Source organism: Rhineura floridana, chromosome 15, assembly GCF_030035675.1.
Source record: "Rhineura floridana isolate rRhiFlo1 chromosome 15, rRhiFlo1.hap2, whole genome shotgun sequence".
Classification (NCBI taxonomy): Eukaryota; Metazoa; Chordata; class Lepidosauria; order Squamata; family Rhineuridae; genus Rhineura; species Rhineura floridana.
Window position 1 is genome coordinate 34190960 of NC_084494.1, and position 22400 is coordinate 34213359.

Consider the following 22400-nt stretch of genomic DNA (forward strand, 5'->3'; position numbering starts at 1 on the left):
GCCAGTGGAGGCAGAATGTAGCCATAATGGCTGGTAGCCATTAAATAGCCTTCTCCTCCATGAATTTGTCTAATCCTCTTTTAAATCCATCCTAGTTGGTGGCCATCACTGCCTCTTGTGGGAGCAAATTCCATAGTCACAAAATTCAGTGAATTTCGAACGACAGCTGTGTTTCAGTTTGCATATTTTTTCAAAAGGTGTGAATTAGGTAGTTTCACATTAAAATGTGAACTGAACTAAATTTCTCCCATTTTTTACCATTGCCTGCACTGGCTGGCAGCAGCTTTGGCTGGATTCATGCCATACCTGAAGATGCCAGGGACCGAACCTGGGATCTTCTGCATGCGAAACGCATGCTCTTCCACTGAGCAAAGGCCCTGTCCTCAAAAGTAGATTTCTGACTGCCAGTTGTTAAACAATTCAACAACAAAATGGCTACCCCCTGCTAAATTATACTGCTGAAGTGACGAGTGTGTGCAAGTATATGTATGTACCTAGGAGTAAATGCTGTCTGTGTGGAAGGGCTGTGGTTCTGTTCTGATACTCAAAACAAATTCCTGGGCTCAACATTACCTAATTCTTAGCATACCTCTTTTGCACCAGGCTCCAGTTGGTGGATCTTGAGGTTCTGATAAGAAACAAAGTAGATCCTGATAGCCTGAACTCTGCTGCCCCTTGCTGTGCAGCACCTAACACAACGGAGATGTTGAAAAGGGGGAGCAAGTAGTGATGCTCAGCTTGTGTGCTAACAAAATTATGCATGCTGCCCTCTGCTGGATGGAGGTGGGACAGCATTGCCTACTTGGTGACTCACTAGTGTGGTACTTAAGAGTAGGGGAGTGAATTGGGGGAAAAAGTTGCTGTAGGAGGGTCACCGGGCAGGGCAAGCAGACAGAAATTCAAGGGAGAAGAGAGGCAGGTGGGTGGTAAGCAAGAGCATAAAGGCACCCACCTACCCTGCCTCCTAATCTAATCCCTGTGCATTGACTGCCAGTCCTTCCCTCCCTTCTCCTCTGGAGTTGTTGCTTCTGCATGCAGAGAACAGTCACTGTCTGTGATATATCCATTTCTCGATCCTTCCAGCTGCTTGCCCTCACAGAAACCTGGTTCCCCCCCGACACTGCCACCATTAATGCTCTCTCTTTTGAACGTTCCTTCTCCCACACTCCTCATCAGGATATTGCTGGTGGTGATGGTTGCATTGACCTCCTAATTTTTGAATGCATCTGATGATGGAGTGGTCCATAGTTAGGAATAAGTGAGAGAAATTTGGCTCAGTTCCCATTTTAATGCAAATCTACCTTTATTCATTATTCTCCAACTAAGGATGGAAGGATCTAGTCAGCTTTGGTTCTCTCCATTTCTTATTTTTCTGATGTAAAATTTAGTTCTCTGCCCTTCTGTAGCAGTTTGTGAATTTAAAAAAATCCTCATGAAAATTCTTCAGCATTGTAGTGCAAACTTTTCCTAAAGAACACATTTTTGTATGAGGGTTTGACTAATATACACATTTTTGCTAACAATTTCTCCTAATATAATGCATTTTTGTATGTTATTTTCACTAATATAATCATCTTCATGTGCACCTTCCCCTAATACATATATTTTTGTCAATATTCTTTAGCTGGAGAACTATATTGCAAAATTCAGATATGTGCAAATTTCAAAATATTGGTCCACATGTTGTTTTGGAAAGTGTGAATTTGATAAATTCAGCTTTAAATGTGAACTGAATTGAATTTCTTCTCATCTCTATCTTGAGCTAATACATAGACTGAAATGCAGCCATCCTTTGAAATTTTCTCTTCTCTGATTTTTGCGACACTGTTATCAAATAACGTGTACCAAAAATGCTTATGTCAGGAGAAAGTGTACATAACAATGCATTTGTTAGGGAAGGTAGCATATAAAATGCATTGTTTTGGGGGAAAATGTGTAAATTGGGGGGGAGGTGCCCATTAGGAGAATGCAGACAGATTTTCATGTGGATCTGAAAAACAACAACAACTCAACCCACTATGGAAATGTGGCAAACTTAATTTAAGATTGGGGGGAAATGAGAAACTGAGGAAAGCCAAATGACAGACTTGTCCATACCTAGCTATAGTACAAAAATCTCTTGCTACATCTTGCTGCTTTTGCTACAGCAGAGGAACATCGCTGCCTCTCTGGAAGATGACGGCAACATATTAGTTCAGGGGCGGGGAACCTCAGCCCCGCGGGCCAAATGCGGCCCTTCATTCAGTTCATGAATCACTTCTTGTGAAGCATCTCAAAGCACTTCACAATATAATAAAAACAGGTAAAACAATTGCTGTTATAAAAACAGGTCTCCAGATTTCTCTGTTTGGCCCTTGGAAGTCTCCCCAAGCTTGCCCCCAAATGTTTTTGCTTGGCTAGAATATGCCCTTGAATTGCGATAATGCCTCTTGCTTGCCCGAATGGAGGAGAGAGAGAAGTGTGTGTGTGTGTGTGTGTGCGCATGTGTAGAAACTACCTGAGCATGCAAAGGTAAACTGTACATTGCTTGCTCCGCACACTTTTGCCTCTGGCTCCACCTGCCACTGGCATATGGTCCCCGGAAGGATATTCAGAAGGGAATGCGGCCCTCAGGCTGAAAAAGTTTCCTTGCCACTGCATTTGCTGATTTATAACATGAAGCATTGCCCTTCATTTTCCCTCCCTGGCCTTTCCTCTTGGCTGCAGGCACAGTTCCTGAGCTTCTCTGGGAGAAAGTGCAAGCTGCCTTTTCAGATGTGGAAAGCGAGAGGCGGTCGCCACCAGGGCCAGAAGGAGCTAGAGAAAAGGCTTTGGAAGGGAGGCGAAGAAGACGGCGGTGCAGCGTGGGCAGTGAGTGCTTGAGGCCAGACACAGATTTCCCAAGCTGGGCTGTTGGGATTAGGGACACTTCCAGATTTCTCTCTGGAGGCCCATCATGCCGCTTTAAGCAGTCATGGCTTCCCCGAAAGAATCCTGGGAACGGCAGTTTGTCGAAGGGTGCCGAGAGTTGTTAGGAGACCCCCTCTTGTCACCTTCTCAGAGGTCCCTGGGAAAGAGGGATTGGCCACTCTAGGAATTGTAGCCCTCTGCGGGAAACACAGGTCTCCGAACAAATCTCAGCGCCTTTCACAAACAACAGCTCCTAGGATTCCCTTTGGGAAGCTGTGGTTGTTTAAAGTGGCATGATCCTGCTTTAAATGTGTAGCGCAGATGGGGCCTGGATTGTGGAATCCCAACTTACCTGGTCTTGTTTGAGAAACGGCACTTGGGCATTAAGGATTCACCATTGTTTTGACTTTTTATTTCTGAATATTGATGTCTCAGACGGAAGCCAATAGTCACTCTCGCTGGAGGGGAGAGAGATGTCTGTATAAGATCCGTTTCCCTAACCAAGCCTCATTGATTTCTAGCCTTTAGTTCAGCTTCTGAGCCTACTGGCATCCAGCCCCCCCCCCGGCTTCTCTGCTGCCGTGTCCCAACTGTGCTCTCGAACATCCACTGTGTTCCAGTTCTCTTGCAGCATTTCAGCTCTCTTTCTCTCGCTCAGACCTTTAACTCCTTTTCATACCACTCTTTGTTTCTCTTCCTTTCAGACATTGTCATGGAGGCCCTGAGCAAATTCAGGACAGGCCGAGCCCTTTCCGCTGTCCCTTCCCAGGAGGTCCGTGAGGGTGAGTTGGAGAGTAGTGGCAGAGTGAGTCTAGGAGGGGTTGGGATGGGCAAATATGTCAATTCTGATTCACTCTGTTTCTCATTTTCCAGTCTTAAGCTCAGTTCTCCACTTTCTACATCAGTTTTTTTTAAAGTCCTTACGAATCTTCATCAGCATTTTAGTGTGAATTTCTTCTAATTTACACACATTTGTATGCAATTATACGTAATATACACATTTTTACAAAGCAGTTTTCCCTTATACCAATGCATTCTTCTTATGTTGATTTCACTGATATGTCCATTTATATGCATGCTTTACACTAGTATATGCATTTTTGTACACTTGGTGGGAAAACTGCATTGCAAAATTTGAAGAAGTGCAGGTTTTGAAGGATGGCTGCATTTCAGTTCACATATTGTTTTGCAGAGTGTGAATTAGGCAATTTTGCCTTTAAATGAGAACTGAATTTAATTCCTGACCCATCCCTTTTTTGGGAGGGTCACAACTCAGGAGAAGGGAGACAGGGCTGAGAGGAACTAAAAGAATACAGGGTGGTAGTCAAGTAAGTCCTACTCAGAGTAGACCCATTGAAATCAGTGACTCTAAGGTAGTCATGTTCGTTAACTTCAATGAGTCTACTCTGACCCACTGAATACCACCCACATTTTCCAGAGCCCTCGGTGGAGGAATGGTCTTGGAGTTCACTGCTGGTTAAGGATGAAGTGTTGGCAATATAATCGTTCTTGAACGGTTCATTCGCCATTGGGAAGAATTTAGATTCTTATTATTAGATTTGGGTCTGATGAGAGGTTTGGGAAGGCTGCTGTGAAACATCACATCTATTAGTGGCACCAGAGAAGCAAGTTAATTGGTGCTGATTTTTAATTGGCTGTTGATTGATTCTCGCTTCACTTGACTTGCAAAGTGTTTGGTAGAATTGAAATGGCACTTTGTGGCTTGTAAGAGAGTTCATTGTGGGGCGTGTATTGCAGTGCCCCATGTCATCATTTCGGACAACTGAAATAAGTTGAATTGTCCTAATGTTTGCTTTGAGGTTGTCACTGTGAAGCTGTTCTCCTTTCCCCACAGACTCCACAAGTACCACAACTCTGAAAGCTTCTTTCAACTCTAAACGGAAGGCCTCCAATGATGTTGCCTGGGCTGCTGAAGTTTCAGCCAAGAAGAGGTACTGTTGGGACTCTTATAACCCATAGAACCAGCTGGGCTGGAGCAGCCTGGGTGGGCTATGCCTTTCAATTTCCCTTGGAGCTCTGCCAATTGAGATTGGGACCCAACACCAGCCCCTGGGTTGGAAGGCACAAGACCTGCTCTATGGGCTTTCCTCCCTCAGGGGGTCTATCTCCTTACTGCCTTTACTAATGTAGCAGAGAACTGATTCCAGCCAGTGCAAACTGCCACAGGCCATGCAACACACGTCCACACACCCTCAGATGTCCACACTGCTAAGTTTACCACCCAGAGCAAGCAAAGGGTGGCAAGAACATCAGCCATCGTGGGCAGGCAGAGGCTGTTCCTCTCACTGCGGCAATGGGAGCCCCTTCCTTCATCCCTCCCAGGCAGAGGATCAGTGCTCACTTGCCCAGCAGAGCAGTGGCCTCCTGCAGATGCTCTTGCACCACCTGGTCAAGCACAGCATAGACATCTTTGCAGGCCTTGTCTGTAATGGCATATTGCTAAACAAATAAAATGATTACGAGTCCTACAAGTGGGGCCAGATCCTTTTCTGCCCCACCTCCTGCAGACCAAGTTTGATAGGTAGGCAGCACCACCCACTGGCCAATCACCTGACCTCACAATGATGTCAGGTGACCTGTTTATGCATAGCGCTGTGCAAGCTCTGATGATCACCTAATTGGTGGTGCCTGCAACCCCCCTTTTTTGACCCAACCAGACCTTTAGCTGACCTACACCTGACATCAGGTGTAGGGCAGGTGGTTGTGGCTTGGCTTGGCCAAGTGGGGAGACCTGGCGAGCCTAGTTCCTCCTCTTCCTCATGGCTACCACCTGCATCCTTGCCAGAGAGACAATGAACAAGCAAGGAGTGGCATCTGCTGCTGCTGCTGCTGCTGCTGCTCGCCACTGCTGCTGTCTGGCCCGGAGTGAGAGGCTGGGGTGAAGAAGAGCATCAGATCCAGTGGGCCCTCAGGGGATGCCTGACTGTGCCAACCCTTGACACCAGCCCTGTTGATTAGAGATGGCAATTCGAGGTAGCTTGCTGCTTCACTCAAAGCAAGGAGGCCTCTCATCTGATTGGATGTCTGGCCACATGGGAGGTAGAAATGCAATAATAAATAAACAAACACACAAGTGTATCCCTCCTTTTTCTCCTGTTCCCCTCTGCAGGAGGTCGTCCTTGGATTCAGCCAACACAGATCCCTTGGAGGATGCTGGGCACCCATTTGATCAATCAGTGGATATGGGTTCCTTGCAAGGTATGTATTTATTTATTTATTTATTTGACTTATATCCCGCCCTTCCTCCCAGCAGGAGCCCTGGGCGGCAATTTCCTCCCCGCCACCGCCCTGCTCAGTTTCACTTCTCTTAGTTTCTAATTTTTCCAGTTTTAAATTCATTTCTGCAGCAATTTCAGAACTGTGTTGCAAAATTTGAATAAGTGTGAATTTTGAAATGTGGCTGTGTTGCGGTTCTCATATTGTTTTGGAAAGTGCAGATTTGAAAGATTTGGCTTGAAGTGCGAACTGAATCCAATTTCTCGCCCATCCCTAACTCTGAGTAGGACTTAAGTGGAGATAACCCCAGCATTCTAACCATTAGGCCACCATGTCCCAGCTCATTGTGCTATGATTCTAATGAAATGGTTGATGTGCCACACGTACTTAATGCGTCATACAGCTCTTCAGACATGTTTGCCCTGGATCCCAGAACGATGCATTTAATCACAAAAAGGACCCACAGGCCCAAATTAGACCCGCAAGGCTGTTTCCCTCAAACCATGCCCACCTGTCCCACATCTGACATAATATGCAACATCAGGTGTGAGTCAGATAAAGATGTGTCTGGGATTGACTGCATCAGAGACTCCACTTTTGGAAGCTCCCCTAGTATAGCCAATGGTGTTTGCTCTCAGCACTGATCAGCTGATGGACCCTGAGAGCAAGCCCCTTGGAAGCTGTCACTGCATCACAATTGTGTCAGGCATTTGGCAGGTGGACAGCCCCTCCTGCCTGGCAAAGTTGGCCCACGAGAGAAGTAAAGATCTGGTCCGCCAGTCAGATCCACTTCCTCATCCCTGCTGTGCATTTGTTACTGTGAGCACAGCTGCCTGCATTTTTCAACTCCCCTTGAGGGTGCAGCTCCTGCACTTAAAAATTGACTACTACGCCACTGCTGGTAGTATGCATATATAACTTTAATCTATGGATTAATTGCTTTAAAAGGCAGGTGACAGGTGAGCTGAAAATTCCCAAATCTATTGGCAGGCTCTTACATTAACTTGTAATTCCAGTGTACGTATTAAGAAGAAAGGCAAAGGACCAGCTGGAATATACATACAAAGTGGAATCTCAATTATCTCACCTGTTCCTTTGTCCCTAAATATTTGGATGCCGAAACTCACCCCTTAGACATACCCAGCTGATCACTATGCTCTGCAGGAGAGAACCTCTTGCAGATACCATCTCATGAAGGAGGTCCGTTCCGTAGGATTTGGGGCGTTTTGTGTGGTGACACCTACCCTTTGAAACTCCCACCTGTTAAATGTCAGGCAAGCGCCTTCTCTATTGTCTTTTTGGTGCCTGTTGAAGACCATCCTCTTCCAACAAGCCTTTTGAGTGGAGATTCTTATCACTATCTGTATTTGATTTGAAATAGTTTTTATGTATGAAAATGTTTTATATACCATATGTTTTTATAATCTAAAAGATGGCCTCTTTCCCTACAGACACTCTTGAGATCAGCAGAGGGGGCCCTTTTGGTAATTCTGCTACCCTTGGAAGTTCAGGGTGGTGGTGGCCTGGGAGACGGCATTCTCTGTGGCAGCCCCTAAGCTGTGGAACTTCCTCTCCACCGAGGTGCATCTGGAAACTTCATTGTACACCTTTTGGCGAATGCTGAAGATGCACCTCTTTGCCCTGGCCTTTGACTTCTGAGATGTATATTTTTAGGACTCACCCTGTTTTCTGTGATGCTGTTTAGGTTGTTTTTAACTGTTGTAACCTGCCCTGGGCTCCTACTGGGAGGAAGGACAGGATATAAATATTAATTAATTAATTTGATGATCATGGTAATTAATTAATTTGATGATGATGGTAATGATAAATTGCTTTAAGAGTTTTCGTAGGGAGCAGTTCATAAATGGAATGAAATAAATCCATCTTCACCTAACTCAGCTCCTGCAAGTCCTGCTCCAGTTTTTCTTGCCGAAACCTCCAATCGATTCTTGGATACCAGACCCCCCCTTGGCAGCCCGCGAACCCCGGTTGCAAAAGTTCAGAGGAAACGCACCAGCTGCCGGAAACATCCTCAGAGGTGGGGTTGTCGTGAATGCGTCTTTCAGTTGGGGGGGGGCGGAGCTACGGTGGGAATGGTGATAGGAAGACTGTTACATATGCAGATATATGCAACCTTTTTTATTTCACCAAGTCTTTGGGGAGTGTCAGCATTTCTGTGTCACTGTTGGTATTTTAAGTAGGCTTTTTGTTGTTGCATTTTGTATTGCTACCCCGGGCTCTCTTTGGGAGGAAAGGTGGGAATATAGAAATAAATGATAAATGCATTAATTCAGTCTTGAAATATGAGGGTTCTTACCTGCAGACCAGTGAATGTAATAATGGATGCAAGTTGTCTTACGTTTGATGCGTTATGATTCAGCAGATTAGGCATGTTATTTTATTTATATTTGTGTATTATTCCAAAATTATTTATTTATTAAATTTATACCCCAGCCTTCCTCCCAGAAGGAGCCCATGCATGCATATAAAATGCATATACATGTATGCATATAAAAAGCTACATAGTAATTCTATGATAGATATAGATATACAGATACACGTACGTCAGTCAGGGTTCCCCCCCCCTTTTGTGTGGGCAATGCTATGACTCCTTGAAATTAATGGACATGACTAACTTGTTGTTGTTATGTGCCTTCAAGTCGATTACGACTTATGGAGACCCTATGAATCGGCAAAAGCCAGTGTGGTGTAGTGGTTAAGTTCAGGAGTTGGACTACGACCTGGGAGATCAGGGTTCGAATCCCCACACAGCCATGAAGCTCACTGGGTGACCTTGGGCCAGTCACTGCCTCTCAGCCTCAGAGGAAGGCAATGGTCAACCCTCTCTGAACACCACTTACCATGAAAACCCTCTTCATAGGGTTGCCCATAAGTTGGAATCTACTTGAAGGCAGTCCATTTCCATTTTCCATGAATCAGTGACCTCCAACAGCATCTGTTGTGAACCACCCTGTTCAGATCTTGTAAGTTCAGGTCTGTGGCTTCCTTTATGGAATCAATCCATCTCTTGTTTGGCCTTCCTCTTTTTCTACTCCATTCTTTTTTCCCCAGCATTATTGTCTCTTCTAGTGAATCATGTCTTCTCATTATGTGTTCAAACCTCAGTTTCATCATTGTAGCTTCTAGTGATAGTTCTGGTTTCATTTAACTAAATTAGGTCCATTAATTTCAGTGGGGCTACTCTGAGCAGAACTCAGTTGGAGACAACCCTTAATGTTTAATTTGATGCTATGTTTAATATGCTATACTATAATTATAAATATACTTTATATACTATAGGTAATTTTCATTATATTCAGGAGACTTACATATCTATTAAGACGTATTACCTTACAATATTTTCTTAATGTCGGATCATATTTCTGCTTTAAAATGTAAATGTACTGCCTTCAAGTCGATTCTGAATTATGGGGACCCTATGAATAGGGTTTTCATGAGGCTGCGAGGCAGTGACTGGCCCAAGGTCACCCAGTGAGCTTCATGGCTATGTGGGGATTTGAACCCTGGTCTCCCAGGTCATAGTCCAACACCTTAACCACTACACCACACTGGCTTTCCATTTCTACAGTGCATTTGCTGTGTTGGTGTATTAAACTGTGAGTCACTGACTATTGCACTGAAAGGATGGACAAGAAATTAAAGTACATACGAATTAAGCAATTTAGTGCTATCTAGTATTTAGCTATTTGTATACAAATAGCTAAATACTAGATAGCACTAAATTGCTTAATTCGTATGTACTTTAATTTCTTGTCCATCCTTTCAGTGCAATAGTCAGTGACTCACCCAGTTTAATAAACCTGCACAGCAAATGCGCTCTGTTTTATTTTATGGTGTTTCTATGCTGCTGTTCCTTTCCAAGGAAGCACAGGATGGCATTCCTGGTTTCCGTCTCTTGTTTTTTATCCTTACGGTCACCATGTAAGGTAGGCTAGGCTGAGAGAGATTGTGACTGGCCCAAGGTTATCCATTAAGCTTCACAGGTGAGAGGGGATGCGAACCTGGGTCTTTCTGTTCCTAGTCCAGTCACTAGTTCTTGCTATGGGAGAGTCCCATTAGGCTGCCACTCTCTCCCCTGCCTCTAGCAGGGCTCATAAATCAACAATTCCTGGAATAGCACCTTCATGTTGGAAAAAGGCTGCACCTGTTGGATTTCTGCAGTCACAAAGCTGTTAGCTGTAGAGTTTTCTCTGATCACCAAGCTTAGAATCCTCCCATTCCTTCCTAAGTTTCCCCTTGTGCCTTTCCCTTCTCAAACTGTAGCATAGATGCTAATGGAAAACGCACCATTTTCTGAGAGCCAGCACTGGACTAGAAGCCAGAAGGCTTCAAGCTGGATTGGGGAGCCCTCGATTCAGATCTTGCCTCTGCTATGGAATCTTCCATGCAGCCTTGGGTGCAAGTCACAAATTCTCAGCCTCAGTTCCCCATCTGCAGAATAGCAATACTATCAACCTCTCCGTTGCCTGCCTGAATCCGACCAGAGGATCCCCCTATAATAAGATGTTCTCTTACAGCCTCTGGATGCTCACAAGAGGGTTGGTTGCTAAGTGACCCTTATTGGTCCTGTCTTGTACCTTGCTGTAGCCTGCCTCTGAACATGGAGGTCTCGCTTAGCTTTATCATGATTTCTGTGTGCAAAGGCCACTTCCACACCATACATTTAAAGCACATGGCTTTCCCCAAAGGATCCTGGGAACTGTAGTTTACCTCTCACAGAGGCACAATCCTGAGCACTGTCAACCAGCTATAGTTCCCAGGATTCTTTGGGGGAAACCATGCACTTTAAAGGTATGTCATGGAAGTGACTAAATTCTCTGGCTGCTTCCCTCTCTCCTCTTCCCTTTCAGGAAACATTCGGTTTGCACTTCCCCCTGCTGCTCTCCGGTGCCTTTTGAGCGGAAGGAAATGGGGCGCAAATCTTTGCGCATCTTCTCCCGCAACAGCAAAGACTTGGTGAGTCCTTTAGAGACTGAGGGCCATCCTCCCTTTGGTTCCCTGGTTCTGCACTTCCCACTCCAACCAGCAGGGGCAGCAAGTGGCTTGTGTGCTGTAACTTGTTGTTCTAACACTGCCTTCCCCAACTTGGAGAGCAACTCCCATCGTCCCTGACCATTGGCCAGGCTGGCTGGGGCTGATGGGAGTTGTAGTCCAACAGTATTTGGAGGACACCAGGTTGGGGAAAGCTGTTCTAGCTTCTATGGGCCTTCACCTCATGGAAAGTGGGACCAGAGGTGATCAGAAAAGGTTAGAGTCGCACACAGGCTCAATCCTAATAAAAACTGAATACCAGTGTTAGTCACACAGCATTACTAGGGCCAAGTAAAAAAAAAATCACAAAGAAGCTTTTGGGACTCTCTTGCCTCTTTGTTGCTCTTAATAAAAGTATTGCCTTACTGTTACTTCCAATATTTTTTTATGCCTAATGGACTAACGTGGGTACCTGCCACTTTAACCATTGGCCAGGAAGTGCCCTATGATTGTGGACTGGGGTTGCTCTGCCTCTTGGCATCTCTGGGGAGAAAACCCTATATACTGCGCATTGGAAAGTGGGAAGCCCGTTCCCTTAGGGACAAGAAGTGGCACCAAGGGCATTCTCAAGGTTGTGCCACTTTGCCTTGGACTCTCTATCTATATTTTACTGCAGCTGAGTGGTTTGTCCCACCTACTGATTTTTGAACTGTAAGTGAACAAGCTGTGCTTGTATGGGGCTGGGCTGTTTCATCCCCAAAAAGGCTGACTTGTGTCGAGCTGCTTCTCCTTGCCATTACCACCAAAACTCTTGCCCCTGCCTTGTTGGCAAGACGCTGGTGTCCAATGTAAAACAAAAGCACCTTGGAAAATGTACAGATGGGCTCTTTATTGCGGGGATGGGGAACCTCCTGATGCGCCCTCCAGGCTTTTCTATCAGGCCCTCTGTACACTTTGCCAGACCACACCAGCCCTGCTTTGCACCCTCTGTGAAGGAGAGGGCCTTTCCAGTTGTGGCTCCCTACCTGTGGAATGTGCTCCCCAGTGAGGACTGCCTGGTGCCTTCATTGACGTCTTTTTGGCGCCAGGCAAATAATAATAATAATAATAATAATAAATTTGTTTGTCGCCTATCTGTCAATTAGCCACTCTAGGCGACGTACATTAAAAGAGATAAAATACAATAATAACAGATGTAATCACATTAATAACAATAGATAAAATACTGGACAGTCATCAATACATATAAAAGCAATTATAATAACAACATACAATAAATGACAGAATCATGGTGATTTACCCAATGACCTCAAAGGCTTGCTGGAATAGCCACGTCTTCAGGGCCTTGCGGAATACATCTAGGGAAGGGGCATGTCGAAGATCATATGGGAGGGAGTTCCAGAGAGTGGGGGCCACCACAGAAAAGGCCTTCTCCCTAGTACCCACCAACCTAACTGTTTTGGTTGGAGGGATTGAGAGAAGGCCTTGTGTGGCTGATCTAGTTGGGCGGCATAATTGGTGGCGGTGGAGGCGCTCTTTCAGGTAAGCTGGGCCGAAACCGTACAGGGTTTTAAAGGTTAAAACCAACACCTTGAATCGGGCCCGGAAAACAACCGGCAGCCAGTGTAGGTCAAACAACACTGGCGTGATGTGATCCCGTCGGCAGCTGTTAGTAAGTAAGCGCGCCGCCGCATTCTGTATAAGCTGTAATTTCCGGGTTGTTTTCAAGTCGTTTGATAGACCAAGGTGATGCTATTTGTTATTAGTGTGCTGCCAAAGCTTCCTGTGGCTGTGCGAGAGTTGTCGTCATTGTTTTGTTGTTTTGTTTTTGTTTTTATGGTATATTTATTTTGGTTTTTAACAATGTTGTAAGTTGCTTGGAGCCCTTAGAGTAACAAGCAACCAACAAATATATTAATAATATATCGTTGTTGTTGTTGTTGTTGTTAGTACCTCAGCAGTAGAGCATCTGGTTTGCAGACAGGAGGTCCCAGGGTCAGTCCCCGGTACCTCCAGCTAGGACTAGGGGCTAGATTGACCAGCAGTCTGACTCAGTACAAGGCAGCGTCCTGTGTTTCAATGTGTGTAGAAACAAGCCGACTGTACAAAGCCGACTAGTTGTTCCACCCACTTTTGCTTCTGGGCCCACCCACTGCTGGCATGTGGCCCTGGGAAGGTCACCCAAAAGGTAATGTGGCCCTTGGGGGGCTGAAAACGGTTCCCGGTCCCTGCTTTATTGGTTCCTCTGTTGTCCCTTTCAGCAACCCCTTCCTGCCTCTGCCAAAGCAGCAGAGCCAAATGGCTGGCCTCTGATGAAGAAGGTGGTGACAGACGCCCTGGAAGGACCCACTTCTTCCCAACAGAGATGGGCCCGGCTGCAGACATACAAGCTCAAAGGAAGTGAGACAGGTATGGGCCCTTCACTGGATGTGTCAGTTCTTGCAGGTTTTGGGATTGCTCTGCATATCTAATCTGTAACCTGACCAAGTTCAGCAGGTTTGGGAGGGAGGTGGCAATTCCTCTTAGCCAGATGGGTAGGAAAGGTGCAAGGTCACCCTTGTCGGAGGAAACAGTATAGGGAACTGACTTTATACTGAGTCAGACCATTGGTCCAGCTAGCTTAGTATTGTCTACCCCAGGTGTGGGGAATCTTTGGCGCTCAAGATGTTGCTGAACTACAATTCCCATCATCCCTGCCCATAGGCCATGCTTGCTAGTGCTGATGGGAGTTGTAATACAGCAACATCTGGAGGGCCAAAGGTCCCCACACCAGTCTACGCTGACTGGCAGCAGCACTCTAGGGTTTCAGAAAGGGGACATTCCCAGCAGGGCCGGCACGAGGCATGCCGGGGCCCTTGGGCACCAGCCTGCTCTGGGCCCTGGCACTCGCATGCACAACTTACCTACCTCTCCCTTGGTGAATGCTGGTTGCGCTGCAGGTACAAGCATGCCATCAACCAAGGTGGCAGCAGATGCATCAAGCCCTTAGGGAAATCTGGGCTGCCATCTTCGTTGATGACAGGCTTGCGTCCGCAGCGCTTTCAGCATTTACGTCAAGGGAGAGGTAGATATGGCATGCAGGCGGGCATCATGGGCCTGCGCGGCAGTAGGGGGGCGTCTGGGAGCTCCCTCTCTGCGATCCATGGCAGCCATCAGGGTCCGGAGCTGACACTGCTGTGGATCACAGAAGGGAGTGCTACCCACCCACCCACCCTAAGGAGGGGCCCATTAGGGGCCCCTTGGAACCAAGGGGCTCTCAGCTAGGGCCCACCCTGGCTGCCCTTTGGCGCCGGCCCTGATTCCCAGCCCTATCTGGAGATGCTGACCAGGATTGAACTTGGGACCTTCTGCACACAAAGCAGCGGCTCTGCCACTGAGCTATGTGGCCCTTCCTCTTCAAGGTGATGACTGCAAGTTGCCAGCTTCCAGTTCTTCAAAGTCAAGTGCAATATTCCAGCTGGTAGCCTAACTAATGAGAAGAGCTCAATTGGGTGTGGTGGACACCACGGGCTCTTGTCCCGGATTGGCTGCCTGATCCTGCCTGGGGGGGTTCCCTTTGAAAAGATTTGCTTTCGCTGTGCCTATGCCCTAATCCAGGGAAGCCAATATGATGCCCCCCAGATGCTGTTGGACAGCTGCTCCCGTCTTCCCTGACCAGGGATGGGAAGTTCTGCCCTTTTTGGTTCTCTCACTTCCTCATTTCTCCAATCTTAAATTCAGTGCTCCACATTTCTGCAGCAATTAACGATTTTTTTTAAAAAAAAATCCTTGTGAAAATTCTCTAGCGTTGTGCAAATTTCTCCAGATAAGCACATTTTTGTCGGCAGTTTTGACTCACATACACATTTTTGCAAGCCGTTCCTTGTCTTATAGCGCATTTTTCCATGTTATTTTCACTCATATAATCATTTTTATGCACACTTTCCCCTAACAGATGCATTTTTTAAACTTTGGTTGGCAAACTGCATCGCAAAATTCAGATAAGTGTGAATTTTGAAGTGTTTCGGTTCTCATATAGTTTTGGAAAGTGCAAATTTGATAGATTTGGCTTGAAATTGAACTGAATCTAATTTCTTGCCCATCCCTATCTTTAACCATTGGCGATGCTGGCTGGGGAACTCATGGGAGTCCAGCAACATGTGGAGCGCACCGCGTTGACAAACCCCTACCCTAATCCATCGTTCTGGGCATGTAAACAAAAACTCACCAAGACTGCTACAAGGGGAAACAACGTCTTTTGAAAACGAAAGGTTTCCTCCCATTGGGGCATGGTGGTCTTGAGCTAGCCTAAGTAATGGGGTGAAGGTAGTGGAGAGATTACCTCAGCTGAAACATAGGAAGCTGCCTTTGGTCCATCTAGCTCAATAATGTCCACACTGACTGGCAGCACCTCTCCAGGATTTCAGACATTTCTCTCCTCGTTCTACCTGGAGATGCCAGGGATTGAATCTGGGACCTTCTGCATGCAAGAACGCGCCAACAGCACCCAGACTGTGCCAGATGTTTTTGACCATAACTCTCATGAGCCCCAGCTAGCCCAGAGTTCTAGTCCAAACTGTTTGGAGGGCACCAGGTTGGCAAACTTTGCTATCACTCAGCTGGTGCATCTTTTTAAAACTGCAGAGTCCCGTGGCTCCTTTACAGACAGCCAAGTTCATTCAGCAAGAGCTCTTGGGCACTGTAGAACCTGCTTGCAGATGCATTTGTCAGAGGTGGGTTTTAGCCCACAGAAGCTCATCCCGCATTTACTGGGTACCACAGGGCTCCATATTGCTATAAGGCACTAAACATGGCTCCCCTGTTGGGGATGTGTTATTTTTAGGATCTCCAAGCCAGTCATCCAAAGAAAATGCTTGCAGTCCTAGCTGTGCAAACCCAGAGGCCTCACTTGTAGTTGTGAAATGTAAAGATGGGCCTCAGCCAAGCTCCTCTTTGGATGGCGTCACTCCTGGGCACCAAGAGCTGGATTTGGGTGCCTTGTCTGGAAGCAGAGAGCCACTGGGTGAGAATGAAGCCTTGGCAAGGGAGAGCAGGCAGCCAGCTCCTCTGCCCAGACACGACAGAACTCTTCGCCGTTCGGTGAGTTGGCCTGAGGAACTGTCAGGGAGGGATGTCATAGAAGAAAAGGAAATTGATTCCTCTCCAGACGAGGCTGCTGTCAGTCTCGGGGAATGTCAGGCCCAGGTGTTTGGCCTAGCTGAGCCACCGCAGCCTGGTGTGGAAGTAATAGTGGCAGGCATGAGGCAACTGGGCATCTCTGCGGTTTGTGTCACCCAGGCAGACAGCCGTGCAGCTGGCTGCCCAGAGGACGGGCCTAGGGGCACATCCAAATGCCCACTTTCCTCCAAGCCAGACCTGTCTGACTCCTGCGTTGCTCCTGCCAGCCACCTCTGCCACCTTGACGAGGCTCCCAGAGCTGGCCTGAAGTGCCTGACCCTCCACTTTCAGCGCTCCTCACCCCAGCCCAACAAAGGGACAGAGGTTGCAAAGCTCAGCCTCCCCAAGCGCAAGGGGGGGCGCCGATTTGGTCGGTCCGTGAGCCACGAAAGTGGGCTGCCCCTGCAGGGCGGACAGGAGACAGTCGCTGGGCAGGCTGGGCAAGTGGCAACGAGGGGGGTGCTCGCCAAGAGCCCCTTGCAGTCCTTCAAGGCCTACGGGCGGCAAATCTTCATAACCCGCAAGCATATCATGATGTCCTTTGCTGGGCTGCGTGTGAAGAGGGAGCTGCCAAGCCATCAGAACTCTGGCCTGCTAAGTGCGGATTCCCCCAATCCCCACCAGAGCACCTGCTAGAGGGACAGCCGCGTTGGGCTCCCTCCCTCCTTCCCTCCTTCCCAAACCCCCTTTGTGGGGAAATGCAGCTTATGGCCAACCCAAATCCCCTGGACTTGTGGCAAAATCTGGCTGTGGCTGGAGCCCAGTGACGGCAAGCCTTTCAGCCTGGTGAGTTTGATGCTGTCCTGTCTGTGACTACTATTAACAGGTGAATCAATCAGCTTGGACTCCAGTTGTCAGACGATGAAGTTGGATATCTCATTGTAGCTTTGGGCACAGATGTGTGTGTTTGCAGGACTGATGAAAGTGCTAGACTCCTGTAAACAATTCCTGGTGGTTAAAGCCATGGGCTTTAATCCATGACACTTTGCTTTTTACTCAGGGTTGGAGCACCTGTGGCCCTCCAGATGTCATTGCACTACAACTCCCACCATCCTTGACCATTGGCCATGATGAGAGTTGTAGTCTAACAACATCTAGAGGGCCACAGATGCTCCCTGTCCCTGCCATTAACAAGACCCCTAATGTTAACACCAGCCCTGCTGTTGCTCATATTCTGATGTCCCATACTCATTCTTCCCCCGCTTCCTGTGTTTTTATCGCCTTTTCACCAGCTAATTATGTACAAACTTTTGTATAAAACCTCTTGATTGTGAGTGTTTAAAAAGTATATATTTAGCAACCTCTCTCACCCCCATCACCCCCTGGCTCTCCCCCCCCCTAAAAAAACCACCCACTACTAGCAGCCCTGAAAGAGCAGCTCTGACTGTATTTTATACCCATGATGTTATTTCCCCACTGCCTATGGGGATATGCATATTCGGAGAACAAATTCTGGTGCAGCAAGATCTTCAAAATCACCACTGGCTTTAAATGTCACCATTTAAAATCAAAACTGCTTCTCTCTTGTCGCTCATAGCAAAGGTGAATGGGAGAATGGGGTAAGGTCCATTTCAGTCGTCCCCCTCGGGCCTTCCCCAAATTATTGGTAACTGGAAAAGGGGTAAGACTAAAAAGAAAATTCCTCATTCACATTCTATCTTAATAGAGATAATTCTGCTTGGTCTCGGTGTGTTTGTGTACGTAGTTTCTTCAGTCTCCCTCCAGGGGGCAGTCAAGTGCTTCCCTGGTTTCCAAATATACTCTGTATGTTTTTTAAAAAAATGTTTTCTGATGAGTATGTTTGTAAAACCTTGTATGCCTTTTTCTAATCCTTACACTAAATAATTAAAAGCAAGAAATACCACGTGGCTGCTGTTTCTCCTAAATGACATCTTCCTCCATAAAATGTTACGTCAATTATTAGCTTTCCTTTTAATTGCCCTGCACTTTTCATTAGTCTTTCTCTGACGGTCAATGTGGCTAACACTAGAATATGGGAATAAGAAAGAGATACAGAAAAATCTGATTCCATTTGGGGGCAGTTTGGCCTTCCTGATCTTCAGATCCAGGCGGCGTGAATGGTCTCTGCCTCTAAAGGTGACAAAGGCTCTGTCATAATTTGAAGCAACCAGCCAAATCCTTGGCTGTTTGCAGGCTCTAAATATTCATTTCCCTTTCCCTTTTAGCAGTTTTGCCAGCATTTCTCTTGGCCATATTTTTTAAAGCTAGCCTTCCCTGGTACTGCATAACACGCCTGAGTCTTTGCTCATCAATTTCATTGTCAAAAAGGCTCTGGGGCCTTATGGGGAATTTAAAAGAATGGCAAGGAAAAGGCAGGAGAGGCTGTCAGTACCTTGTTTGGACTAAAACCCAGAACAGATTCCACTGCCCCACTGACTTGGAGCCACCCGCGGCCAGTGCCCTCTGATGGTGTTCCGATGGCGGGCAGGGGGAGGTGGAAAGAGAGCGAATCTATTGGTAAGTCATAAGCAGAAAGTCATGGTAGTTTATTATGGGTGATTTCAAAAGCTGTGGAGTGACAGAGCAAAGATAGAATCTGTTGTCCCTGAGAAGCCCTCTCCCTCAAGGGAATCAGTTTCATATTCGGGATCTATCCAAAGCTTGAGTATAGCGCTATAAGTTTTTCTCTGCACTTTTGCTTCTTTTGGTTTTTTTTCTTTTCTTTTTTTTGCACTGAGATAAAGACAAGCATTTTTTAAAAAGTAGCACTCCTGGTTCAAGTGCCAAATATTAAAAGCGTTTTATCATCAACCAAGTTATTTTTTGGATTGGGTGGTATTGAAATAGTTTTAGCCGCAACCTGTATGTTTGGCTTTTTCATGCAAATTCTGTGAGGATGGAAGTTGGTGTGAAATTGCAGATGTTATCAATGAATATTTTGGTGTCAAAGTAGCAAAGATAAATCCAGAATAGCTGGCTTCTCCTCCTATGATATCAGCGTCTGTTGGTTGCAGCCGTGTGCAAGCTTTGTGGTTCCATGGGACACCTCAGCACCCATAGTGGAAAAAATGTAATTTTCAGCTGGAATTACAAAGGGTTCCCCCCCCCTTTGGCTAATTTGCATCAGCAGTAATTTATTTGCAAAGCTGTTTTGTTAAACCAAAGCGTGCATATAAACTAAATGGATATTTGCTTTATAACTTAGGGGTGGGCAAAGTAAACCCTGTAGTCTATGGTACAGAGTTAATTTCTGGATTTCATACTGCTATTATTAAGGCTAATAGATCTATATTTCTGTAGTGTTTTACAGGGGTATAGTCATCTGGGGTCTTGGGGCATCTTAGACCCCTACCTTTTTTAGGAGCAGGATCCTAGCGGGGTCGCTATGTCTCTAGCATCCTGTGAGCCAAAGAGCATGAAATGGGAGTGTGTTAGCCACTGAGAAGAGACTTCTAACACACCTCTTTGTCCTTTCCTGGACTGGAGCCAATCAGAGTGAAAGGAGGTGAGTCAGCCACTGAGAAGACTCTTCTCAGTAGCCAATACCCTCCCTTTTTATTGGCTCTTAGGGATGTCTGTTGCTGTGGGATAAGGCATTAACAAGGATATCACCCAGCTGCAAAAAAGAAAGAATGAAAAAGAAAGGATGGGAGGGGGCGTCTATGACTATCATGAAGGGACACTGCACTTCTGAATTTGCTACTATATGTGTTCAGAAGTGACTCATACATTATCCCAGCATTCCTAACAGCAGCTGAACACTGTGGGGTTGAGGCTTAGGCCTGCCGGTCACCACAGGGGGTTATATTACCTTATCGGGCTGCTACTTTCTCCAGCACTACTAAATCTCCAGTGCAGCCTAATGACTCCTTTATCAGCCATTCCCTCTCCCCAGGGCACCCTGGGAACCGTAGGTAAGCTGTGGAGTAGGGATCTTTAACATATAAATCTCAGCACCCTTGCAAAATTTACATTTCCCCAGATTCTGTTGATGAGCTGAATGCTGGAAGTTTCAGGACAGACAAAAGGAAATACTTCTTCACACAGCACATAGTTCAGCAACAGAATTTGCTCCCACAGGAAGTAATAATGGCCACCAACTTGGACGGCTTTGAAATGAGATTAGACAAATCTACAGAGAATAAGCCTACGGGCACACTACCCTGAACACGCCCGATCGCATCTGATCTCGGAAGCTAAGCAGGGTCAGGCCTGGTTAGTACTTAGATGGGAGACCGCCTGGGAATACTGGGTGCTGTAGGCTCACAGGAAGGCAATGGTAAACCACCTCTGAATACCTCTTACCAGGAAAAGCCTATGAATATATCCCAAAAAGATGCATAGGGTTTCCATAAGTCATAATCGACTTGAAGGCATATAACAACAACAAGAGAATAAACCTATCAATGGCTATTCTACCTCTACTGTTGCAGACAGTATGCTTCTGAATCCCAGTTGCTGGGGGTCAGAAGTGGAGAGAGCGCCCTTGCACTCAGGTCCTCCTTGTGGGCTTCCCAGTGACACATCTGGTTGGCCCCTGGGAGAACAGGATGCTGGACTAGATGGGCCATTGGCCTGATCCAGCAGCCAGGCTGTTCTGTTCATGAAGCCTGTTTATAAATTCTGTTTCTTACAAGCCTGAACAGCGAAATTGGCATAAATCAAATAGATATTTGTAGTGCAGATATGTCCCAACTAGGCACCACCAATCCACCTGTTGCCTTCCTAATTCCATCAGTGTGTTCCATGTTGGTGAAATGCACTCTGTCCATTCTCAGAATGCGTTCCAGCACCAGCAGCTTCGTGGACCTGCTCTTGCAGATCTTGACCTGAAGCAGTACAAAAATGCTTTGTTAACGGGCACAGCATTGATGGCTAGACGCTGTCTTTGGCTGATACCTCCGTGGGTGTCTAATGTGGGAGATCGTAAGGGCGGAACCTGGGTCCTCACGCATGCAATGTGTGAGCCCTACTAGCAACATGAGAAACTACCTTATCCTGAGACAGACTGTGGGGTCCACCTAGATCAATATTGCCTACACTCTGTCCATGCTCAGAATGCTTTTACATTCCAGCATTGCCAGCTAGGTGGGCCTGATCTTGCAGATCTTAACGTAGCATTTTTGTATTGCTTCAGATCAACAGGCACAGTGTTGCTGGTTAGATCCGCTTTGTCTTTGACCGATGCCTTCGTCAGCCCTTAGATCCCTAATGGGGGAGACTGCAAGGGCTGAACCTGGGTCCTCATGCATGCAAATTGTGAGCCCTACTAGCAACATGAGAAGGCACCTTATACTGGGTCAGACCAGTGATCCAGTAAGCCTAGTGTTACCTGCCACAGCTGGCAGTGGTTCTATAGGGCTTCGGACGCGAGTCTTTTCCCTGGCTCTACCTGGAGATGCCTGGGATTGAACCTTCTGCATACAAAGCACGTGTTCCACCACTGAACTATGGCCCTTCCCCCTGTTATTGCTGTGCTATCTTATTTTAATGTTATTTTATTTAACAAAATGTACGTAGCGCTTGATTGTGAAAAGCTTCTAGCGTTGCTTAGCTTGCCCTGCTGCTTTGGTCTGTGTTTATATCTTTTTTTCCCCCTGCCACCTGCATGACTGTGCAAAACTGAACATTTTTCTTCTTGCTTGCCTTCTCCTCTCGTCCGGCTTGGCTCACTGGTGTCTGTTACCTTACCCAGTCTTGCAAGCACGGCTGTCTCTTTCTTTCCCTGCCGTTTCCACCTTCAGCGTTTCCACACTTCCCAGAAAACACTTTCAGAGGTGAGGAATTTAGGATTGCTAACTGCTTGAGATTTTAGCAGCCTCTCTAGATTTTTCTGTTTTTGGCTACGAGCCAGAACAGGAGCATATGAAGCCGGGGGGGGGGATGTATGGTTAGTGTTATATTGTCTTGCTCTCTAAAGATGCAGATATGTTAGGGTTTTTTAAAAAAAATCCTCATGAGGGCACTCTGTACATGCACAAAGCCAATGTGTCCTCACATGAATTATTTAAGGGGGGAAATCCCTTCTCTCTTTCCTGGCAGAACAAGGCTTACCCTGAGAAGGGATTGTCCATGCTAACCAAGGAATGAAGAAATTAGGTATAAGTTCTGACCAGTACAATATGACCTCTAGTATCAGAGTCCTACAGTTTGTTTAGCAAATA

At 46.4% G+C, this 22400-nt stretch overlaps 1 protein-coding gene and 1 non-coding gene across 7 annotated transcripts in view; both read left to right on the forward strand.

Moving 5' to 3' along the window:
• Positions 1 to 18143, forward strand: part of LOC133370779 (rho GTPase-activating protein 11A-like) — a 33192-nt gene extending 15049 nt beyond the window's left edge. For 5 of the 6 annotated variants that reach the window (XM_061597587.1, XM_061597588.1, XM_061597591.1 and 2 more), the window contains 8 exons: positions 2707 to 2850; positions 3594 to 3671; positions 4745 to 4841; positions 6020 to 6108; positions 8026 to 8164; positions 10998 to 11103; positions 13380 to 13527; positions 15941 to 18143. In XM_061597587.1, coding sequence (XP_061453571.1) covers positions 2707 to 2850; positions 3594 to 3671; positions 4745 to 4841; positions 6020 to 6108; positions 8026 to 8164; positions 10998 to 11103; positions 13380 to 13527; positions 15941 to 16911 — 1772 coding nt within the window. In that variant the 3' untranslated portion in view covers positions 16912 to 18143. The remainder of the gene's footprint in view (positions 1 to 2706; positions 2851 to 3593; positions 3672 to 4744; positions 4842 to 6019; positions 6109 to 8025; positions 8165 to 10997; positions 11104 to 13379; positions 13528 to 15940) is intronic. The other variant, XM_061597590.1, reaches the window with a different exon arrangement.
• A 2238-nt stretch (positions 18144 to 20381) lies between these two features.
• On the forward strand, positions 20382 to 20500 carry LOC133371065 (5S ribosomal RNA). Its single transcript, XR_009759256.1, has one exon. It is a non-coding gene; the product is annotated as a 5S ribosomal RNA (ribosomal RNA).
• Positions 20501 to 22400: the final 1900 nt, after the last annotated feature.